Source organism: Notolepis coatsorum, assembly GCF_963971535.1.
Source record: "Notolepis coatsorum genome assembly, contig: SCAFFOLD_211, whole genome shotgun sequence".
NCBI classification, from domain to species: Eukaryota; Metazoa; Chordata; class Actinopteri; order Aulopiformes; family Paralepididae; genus Notolepis; species Notolepis coatsorum.
In genome coordinates, this window is record NW_028171919.1 from 259,730 (window position 1) to 269,946 (window position 10,217).

At 43.9% G+C, this 10,217-nt stretch overlaps 1 protein-coding gene across 1 annotated transcript in view; it reads right to left on the reverse strand.

Annotated features, from left to right (window-relative positions):
* Positions 1–5,333, reverse strand: part of LOC311248154 (homeobox protein PKNOX2-like) — a gene marked incomplete at its 3' end in the record, with an annotated part of 127,020 nt that extends 121,687 nt beyond the window's left edge. The window contains 1 exon segment of the mRNA XM_084339092.1: positions 5,231–5,333. Coding sequence (XP_084195218.1) covers positions 5,231–5,317 — 87 coding nt within the window. The 5' untranslated portion in view covers positions 5,318–5,333.
* Between the last annotated feature and the right edge of the window lie 4,884 nt (positions 5,334–10,217).

The following is a 10,217-nucleotide window of genomic DNA, read 5'->3' on the forward strand; positions in this document are numbered from 1 at the left end:
TTGAAAGCTCTGGTTGAGAGAATAGTATCCTGCTGCAGGCCGCAAGAATGGTTCCATTGCATTGGTTGAAAGCTCTGGTTGAGAAAATAGTATCCCTCTGCAGGCCGCAAGACGATACTGGGAGAGAGATAGTGATACCATAAACATATTTCTTGATGTTTCCTTTTTTTAAGTAAGTAAAGAGGCCTACAAATACAAACATACACATACAAATATACAGTAGTTTCATAAAAAAAAAAAAAAAATTAAAAAAAAAAAAAAAAAATTTTTTTACAAATACTTATATACAAATATACAAATATCGGTATCGGCCGATAGTGTTAGTTGAACAATCGGTATCGGTATCGGCGGCCAATTTTCATATCGGTGCATCCCTAATATTATGATATATTATATAAATATATATACTGTACATTTACAGAAATGTAATGAATTGGTGTGTTATTACTGGATTTTATAAACAAATCACAGTAGTACAGTATTATTGTGCTTTTCCAGTGTTTTTACCTACTGTACCACTATCACTATCACACGAGCGTCGATCACGAGGACGTCCCACGCCGACATCCGTGGACGTGCTTAGGGGAGATGCAAGAGTGGAGACTTAATGCAAGAGTGGAGACTTAATTTGATTGTTTATTTTATATATATTCTTTTTACTTTTGGGCTTTCTGTATTTTTCACCCATCCCAATTTAGTCGTTATGCCAATTCCCTTCCTGGTCGTTTCGCACGCATTGCCCCACTGTTGGCCTGGGGAGGGTGTAGAGAACTAGGCTACCACATGCCTCCTCCGGTACACTTCTTTTCACCTGACAGCGAGGAGTTTCACTGGGGGGAACATAACACGTGCAGAGGTTCACGCTATTTCTCCCAGATCCCCTCCCAACAGAACAGGCGCCCCCACCGAACAGTAGGAGTCTCAATTTAGAACTACCAGGACGCGTCTATTCGAAACCCAACCGGTGCATGCTTCCGCGTTCGCGTTTTGCGCTCTGATTGGCCACTGATGTTTCTGGTCGCACCAATCGTGTGACGGCAAGTTCTTTCGCCGGTTAAGCTTAGGCACTCTTTCGAAGTTGGTTACGGTTAGAGTTTGTCTTAGAGCAGCGGGCGATAGAACGCCTGCCCTGATTCCAAACTCTAACCTTAACCAACTTCGAAAAAGTCACCTAAGCTTAACCGGTGATAAACTGGGCGTTAGGTAGTTTGCTGCTGGTCGAGGCGGAAATGGGCGCGTCACGCGATTCGGCGCACATGTCACATGACCAGAAACGTCAGTGGCCAATCAGATCGCACCAGAAACGGCAGTGGCCAATAAGATTCGCAAAACGCGAACGCGGAAGCATGCACCGTTTGGGTTTGGAATAGACGCTACCAGGGCGCCTGAATGCCTTCTACAACAGAACTGCATTTCCGCGTCTCTGATTGGCCAGGTCATTTCTGGTCATGTGACATGTACGCCCAATCGTGGGACCGCAAGTTCCGCCTGGTTAAGCTTAGGCGCTCGTTCGAAGTTGGTTAAGGTTAGAGTTTGTCTTAGAGCATGGCGATAAAACGCCTGCCCTGATTCCGACGGTTAAGCTTAAGCGCTCTTTCGAAGTTGGTTAAGGTTAAAGTTTGTCTTAGAGCATGGCGATAGAACGCCAGGTAGTTTGCAGGCTGTTAGACCCGGAAATAGGCGCAGAACTTGCTGTCCCACGATTGGCGCACATGTAACCAGGTCAATTGGACATTGTTTATTATTTTATTAAGGGTTGAAATGTCACCAAATCCTTTTACAAATGTCTCCAAGTGGTTATTATTATTTATTATTTCTTTATACCAAAGGCACTTTTATTTGAACGTAACTTGAGAAAGTTCACATTCGAGAGTTTCGCCTTCCGGGTCAATTATTAGCGCGATGATAGAAGCAACCTTTTCCGGTTTGGGGGTTCAGTTGCAACAAGCATTCAACGTGGGAGGTACGTTTGACTATTGTAGCGCGCAGCACTTTTATGTATTACTCTGTTGTATATATATTTTGTATAAGAATTCAATGTTAACAAATGATAATGACTCAATAGTGTTGTAATGAATGGTGTGGTTAGGTTATATGCACAATTGGAGGTTTTAGACGGTGTATTTCACCGTGCAATATAGTCAATTGGTTGTTCTTTGTCAACAGACTTGACGAGTGAACACATGTTGACGCTATTCCTTTTGTGGTATTTCGACCACCCATTTCATACAGGTATGTGTGCCTTAAGATGTCGATTTATTGTGTAATGTAGTTCAGTTGCAACAAGCATTCAACGTGGGAGACTTGACGAGTGAACACATGTTGACGCTATTCCTTTTGTGGTATTTCGACCACCCATTTCATACAGGTGGCCTCCATTGAAGACCATCAAATAAATGATTGAACAGTGTTCACGTGTGCCGACTCATCCCTAAGCCTCTCACACAAAGAACACAACGCAGGAAAGGAGAACACGGACAGAACATCCGTTACATTGGTGCCGTGACCCGGATAAAGATCAAAGAAAGGAGAACGTTATCAAATCGTTCACCGGGGAGCTGCCTCCAGTCAACCAACACAGCCTCATCAATTCATCAGTGGTGAGACGCTGCCATCTAGTGGCCGGTGATAAACTTTTTTTTTTTTTTTTTTTTAAGAAAGGAGAAAATGTCAGGTGGTTCCATGGACCGCGCCCAGGTAAGCCAGTGGGCTGATGAACGGTTTAGTGTGCAGTTCACTGATTGGGCTGACATGGACATGGACAATTGGAATAGTGGAAAAAGAAAGAAAAAAGTCATGTAAATAATGTTACGATTGAATGTGTAGGAAATTTAGTTATCGTCATTGTACATAATGTGAATGTTATTGATCTGTTTGGTCAATCCATTATTGCAATATAATTATTTCATTCATCCAAGTTTTTTTCTACTACAGTATTGAGTATTCCAGTTTTTTTTCTACCTTAGTGTGGGATTCTGTTTCCTCTCGATACTCAGATGCTAGATACCTCCTGTTGCAGGAGTGATAGCTCAGGTACGAGTGTGAGGGATGGAGCTGGAGCCTGGAGCACTAGAGACCCAGTATGTATTTTTATTTGGAGCCAGTGGGTGTTAGTGGGGATTTCTGTTTTTTTCTCTATACACTCAGATGCTAGATACCTCCTGTTGCAGGAGTGATAGCTCAGGAACGAGTGTGAGGGATGGAGCTAGAGCCTGGAGCACTAGATACCCGGTCAGATAATTTTTTTTCTTAGGTGTCTATCATTTCTTTAATAAGTGCCAAGAATGGTGTGGCGTATCAGGCGTCGTGCTGGTCTAAGGGAATTCTGAGACTTGATCAATCTTTTTATTCTCTGAACCTCTTTTGGGGGTGACTTTTGAGTCGACTAGGGGACTGGGTCCTTGTATCTTGTGCCAGTTTGGGTCAGTGATAGACTACCTATATATTTTTTTCTCTTTGTATGTCCCCCTTGCTCTGCTGACACAGGATGTTGGTGAAATTTCAGGAGGGGTGAATGTAACCAGGTCAATTGGACATTGTTTATTATTTTATTAAGGATTGAAATGTCACCAAATCCTTTTACAAATGTCTCCAAGTGGTTATTATTATTTATTATTTCTTTATACCTAAGGCACTTTTATTTGAACGTAACTTGAGAAAGTTCACATTCGAGAGTTTCGCCTTCCGGGTCAATTATTAGCGCGATGATAGAAGCAACCTTTTCCGGTTTGGGGGTTCAGTTGCAACAAGCATTCAACGTGGAGGTACGTTTGACTATTGTAGCGCGCAGCACTTTTATGTATTACTCTGTTGTATATATATTTTGTATAAGAATTCAATGTTAACAAATGATAATGACTCAATAGTGTTGTAATGAATGGTGTGGTTAGGTTATATGCACAATTGGAGGTTTTAGACGGTGTATTTCACCGTGCAATATAGTCAATTGGTTGTTCTTTGTCAACAGACTTGACGAGTGAACACATGTTGACGCTATTCCTTTTGTGGTATTTCGACCACCCATTTCATACAGGTATGTGTGCCTTAAGATGTCGATTTATTGTGTAATGTAGTTCAGTTGCAACAAGCATTCAACGTGGGAGACTTGACGAGTGAACACATGTTGACGCTATTCCTTTTGTGGTATTTCGACCACCCATTTCATACAGGTGGCCTCCATTGAAGACCATCAAATAAATGATTGAACAGTGTTCACGTGTGCCGACTCATCCCTAAGCCTCTCACACAAAGAACACAACGCAGGAAAGGAGAACACGGACAGAACATCCGTTACACACATGTCACATGACCTGGCCAATCAGAGCGCAAAACTCGAACGCGGAAATGCAGTTCCGTCGTCGAAGGCATACACGCTACCAGGACACATACCCCATCAGCTTCCCACCCGCTAACACTGGCCAATTGTGTTAGTAGGGATGACTGACCAAGCCGGAGGTACCGCTGACAGCTGGATTCGATCCCAGAGTCTTGTCGGAGGAGTGGAGAATTCTGTGGAGCTTGCTGGATGTATGGACGACCGAGAAGACTGGAGACTCCGTTGTCAAGCTCGTCTGAGGACGACCAAATTAATGATGACCACTGCACAGAAATGTGTCCTTTTCTTTTTGAAAGTGGCTACCACTGATTGCAGGCAGCCATCTTGTAAGGAAGAGGCCTGTGTTAGCGTTGGTTTGGTGAATGAGCCAAGGTTGGTTGGGTGAAAGGTTTAGATGGTACCATGGCAACGGGCTCTTTTGGATGAACATTATTCCAGTAGCAGTTATGGTGAACATTCCAGCTGTCTGATGGTGCCTTCAAATGGGGGTCGTGTTTACCGTGTTCCCGTGTCTGTGTGTACTATGTTCCCGAGAAGAGTCCATATGAATGACCTACTGTTTTGGATCACATACTGAGTTCATGAGCTACGGCGTGATGATAACGTTTGAGTGAGTGAGTGAGTGAGTGAGTGAGTGAGTGAGTGAGTGAATGAGTGAGTGAGTGAGTGAGTTTAAATGGCGTTTTTACGGTGGAATTATTGTAAATTTAGCCGTATAATATAGTCTTTCTTAGTCATTTGATAATATAGTATCTGAGGAAATTGTTGATATTCCTAACGGTCTCGTCTTTTTATGTCTGCGGAAAGCGAAACATAAAATACACATTTAATAATAGGCAGTGTACCATTTTGTGGAAGGTGAAAAGCTGGTATCATGGAGGGAAGACCACTAACCTGTTGGCTCTCCTGGTATGATGGTGGAGGAACGCTCTGGGTGGCCATCATCATCACTGCTGCTGCTGGGGGCACATGTTGCATCATGGGACAGCTTCACATAGAGACTCTGGCAAAGAGACACAAAGGAATCACAGAACATCAGAACCGGTATAAGAATAAGAAAGAAATAGAAAATACTGCGAGAATAGTTTTTCACAAAGTAAAAAAAAAGAAAAAGAGATCAAGCCTGTGTGATGCTGTTGTTGTCAACCATGTGGTCGGCAGGTTAAAATCTCAGTAGTCAAATTATAATCAAAAGCAATAATAAGCATATTAATAGTATTATTTTGTGGAAGAGAATCCTAGTGAATGTCTCCAGATTGCGTGTCCCGATCTGTGGATGGGGATGTTCTATTACTGTAGCAGCCACCAGGTGATGCTATGATTAAACAATGGAAGTCTCCATTTCCTCATACACTCACTCCTCCTCCCTCTCTCCCTCTCTCCCTCTCCTCTCCTCTCTCCCTCTCTCTCTCTCTCTCTCTCTCTCTCTCTCTCTCTCTCTCTCTCTCTCTCTCTCTCTCTCTCTCTCTCTCTCTCTCTCTCTCTCTCTCTCTCTCTCTCTCTCTCTCTCTCTGCCTAGATTAAATGTAATGGGCAGACAGTCATATGGAGTGGTCCTCCAATGCTATGAAGCGTAAGGAGGACAACTAAAGGAACATGCCATATAAACTCAGTCCTAATTAAAGCACTCCTCCTGTCCTAAAGAGCACCTTCGCGATGACACAGTACAGCTAGCGGACTGAGCTCTTCAAACAAGGACTAACGCCACAAACATGAGTTTTAATTGGGGCAATTACGTTGGTAATGTTTATAGACACTGGTAGGGCTGACCCCTATTAATCGATTAGTCGACTAATCGGTCGAAAGGGGCCGTAGTCGACTGGCCAACCTCTTAGTCGAATACAAAACAAAAAAAACAAAAAAATTATAAAAACATATATATATATATATATATATATATATATATTATATATATATATATATTGTATCATTATTTCCGAAAGAAAAGAGGCCTAGACGCGTGGCTAACGCTAATGGTGCGCATACCAGAGGCTAACTGCCTAAGAAACAGGCACAGAGGCACTGAAAGAGGATTTCACCCATCTAATGAACACACTAGAATAGACAAATATCAAGATGTATCCATCAGTGGACCAATTGCATGCTTTTGCAGAGAACAAGAAGCCTTCAGTCGACTCCTTCAGACATTAAGCACCCCCACAGCCCAAATGGAATGATAAAAAAATATATATATATATTATACTTTTTTTTTTTTTTTTTTCGACCAATAGTCGACTAACGCACATTTTGGCCAATCCTAGTCGACCATCCAAATCCTTAGTCGGGGACAGCCCTAGACACTGGAGGAAAACAGACCTTTGTTCTGATGTACATTGGGTTAATAAAGGTAAATGTACTGTGTATATATAGTGATTTACAGCGTATGCCTCACATTGCACCCAATCACTCACTGCAAGGCGCCGACCTTCTCACTGAGAGCAGTTAGGGGGTTAAGTGTCTCGCTCAGGAACACTTCGACACACAGCCAGCAGGAGCCGGAATCGTACCGGGAACCTTCTGATTAGCAGACGACCGCTCTGACCTCCTGAGTAGGGATCAGGATTGGGTACCGATTCCGGTACTGTTAAGGGTACCGGCCGAATCACGTCGGTACTACCGAGTACCGATTCACATGTTTTTTTTAAGTCCGATGACGTCAACGTTTCGTTTACCGCGAAACAAAACCTATGAAGTGTGCCGCACGCTCACGTCAACGTTCACGCGCACATACATTTAGCTTACCTAGGGTTTTACTCGATTCAACAACAAAGCAGTCGGGGCGATGGCGAGCCGAAAACGGTTGCAAGTGTTGTTACACTTTACAAAGCTAGATGCAGACAACACTCTCTGCATATATTATATATATATATATATATATATATATATATATATATATATATATATATATATATATATATATATATATATATTGAAGTTTGGATTTAAATTTTTTTTACAACTGAAGTAGGTAGATTACATTTTTAGAGACTAAAGTACAGAAAAAAGGTACCGTTGGGTATCGGTTCAAATGTGTGACGACCCCCACTTTTCAAAAAAAAAGAATGGTGTATCTACTTTTTCTCCTCCTATTTTCTGTATTTTTCTCCCATCCCAATTTAGTCGTTATGCCAATTCCCCCCTCCCCTTCCTGGTCGTTGCGCGCATTTGCCCCCCACATGCCGGTCTAGGGAGCCGTGAATCACATGCTTCCTCCGATACATGTGGAGACAGCCAGGAGCCTTTTTTCACCTGGCAGCGAGGACTCTCATTGTTGAGGTGTACGCGTGGGAGGATCACACTACCTCCCCCAGTTCCCTCCCTCGCTGTGCAGGCGCCCCGACCGACCTGTAGGAGTCGCTGTTTACAACGACCAGGGACCCACCCCACCGGCTTTCCACCCGCTGACACTGCCATTGTGTCAGTATGACGACCGGCCAAGCCGGGGGCACCGCGGCAGCCGGATTCGATCCCACTGTCTCTGCGGTGGTAGGACAGACGCTTAGTCCGCTGCGCTACCCGGCCGCACCGACGACCCCACTTACCTGCAAATGGGGAGTCTGCTGACTCAGAGAGCATGGTGGAGTGGGTGGGTCGTTAGAGCAATTGGTCTCACCTGTGCAGTAACCTCGTTCCCAGTTTTATCTCCTCCGTGAGATAAAGACTGGTAAAGCACTACGCCGAAAGTGTGAATCGGGTAGAATTTCCGGTGTATGTACTTCCCCTGGAAGCTGGCTCCGAACAGACCAAACTTTTCCAGAATCCTGTCGGCAAACAAGCTAGAACGTCCCGGTCATGTATAGTTAATTCTTCAGGCAAAGCCGTTGCAGTGGCTTAAACGAGGAAATATTGTGCACTTCACACATTTCTATAATTGTGTTGTCGAAACCGGAAAGCCTGTAGCCTGTACTTCCTGTACTTCCGTTTAGACATTTTAGGAGGCATAGCTTTACCAGCCTACCTTTGCAGTGCAGAGAGCTGCCTGCAGCACCATTATATATGTGTCCTGGTCTAATCCCTGCTGTCTGCTTTTCCACTCCTAAGCACAGGTTGTACCAGCACCCAACTTGGAATCCTTTGACATATCAATACTACTATTAACACCACACGCACCACAGCACACTTTCTCACTCATCCACACACTGCATTCACTACTGATTCTGATACACACACACAGTTGTTGTTCATGTCAATTATTCTTTGTTTAGATAGGATCAAATAAATTATTTTGTTATCACGTGTGGACTCCCTATTTGTCATAAATCACCTGTTTGTGACAAATTGTGAAAGGTACCCAACCCTACCCCTCCTCCTGAGCCACTGTCGCCCCAGGAAAAGCGACCATTCACATGATCGAAAACAGAAACATCCCTGGATTAAGGCTGGAGTCTACGATCAAACCAATGAGACGGGGAACGGTAAGAGCCGAACATTCAGACGACGATGACGTCACGATGGCTACCTCTCACTGAAAGCGAGAGACATAAATTTGAAATGGCTTGCACTCACCCAAAGGGTTAAACGGTATCTAGCTTAGTGTATGTCATTATAAAGCCTACTGTATGTACTGGTCTCTGCTACCAGGCCATCGGGGGGCTAATTAGGGCTCTTGTTGGTGAACTAATTGCCACTGGCCAGGTTCCCCACTGGGAGGGGGGCCGAGAGCTAGACCCTCTGGACCCCCCACCTACCACCACAGGAGCTAATTGGTTCAAGGTTACACTTCTGCGCGCGCACACACACACAAACCACGCACATACACACACACATATACACATAACCATGTGCGTCCTCACAAGGATAGAAAGATGAGTACAATTATTTTAAGTGAGGACATTTTCTGTTCGGTATTCAGGTTAGGCTGAGGTTAGAGTGAGGGTTAAGATGAGGGCTGCGATGGTGAGGGTCAAGATAAGGGTTTAGCGAGAGAACGGTGTCAGTTGTCCTCGCAAGTGGAGGAAGTATCAATGTGCATTTGTGAGACACACACACACACACACACACACACACACACGAGGCAGACACAGTAGGTGTTATGTCCTCAAGCTACATAACCTATAAATATGATACAGTCTATTAAGGTGACATATTTTGTATGTGTTCAGGTTGTACATGTCCCAGTAAGGAGTTGCTAATATGATGACGATTATGATGATGATGAAGAAGCCCCTAGTCTAAACAACAACAACACAGCTTCTGTGAGCCCCTATCTTAGTTTAACACTTTAACTGCCGGAAGACGCTTTTAGGCGTCCTTCCCCGCCATGCTCAAGGTGCCGAGGACGCCGTAACTCGTCTTTGATATCAATATTTCAAAAATCTGTGATCGAAATCATATTTTCTTTCCGGAGCCCTGAGATGTACTGGTGAGGTCCCATCAACTGTTTAACGGTTCGAGAGCGCCATCTGGTGGCCGATCGGCAGAGGGAGGGGCGCGCCAAACAGGAAGTGCTCATCCTATGTGCTCCGGGCACTCGCGATCGGTAGCCGGACTCCATCTCAACACACTGGATGATCAATTGCTCGCCCTAACTCAATAAACAACGTTATTTGGACGTATATAGTATTATACAAACTGGAAATGGTGCATCAGGATAAACATCCCATAATCGAAAACGGTCTACACCACGCTGATCGTCCAACGGCGCGAGGAACATACGGTAAGATTCAGCGTTTTATTCTAACGTGTTCCATATAAACTGCTATGATGAACATATGACCCACTCTGGATGAATCATCTAACGCTGCCCACGGAATTATAAAGATCCCCGCCCATCCGGTCATCATCAGATCATACGTAGATCATTCTAGAAGTACGTCCAGTTGAAATTTTTCATCTCGCACAGATTCCTACCAAACTGTATTTCATCATCAATATAATGCAT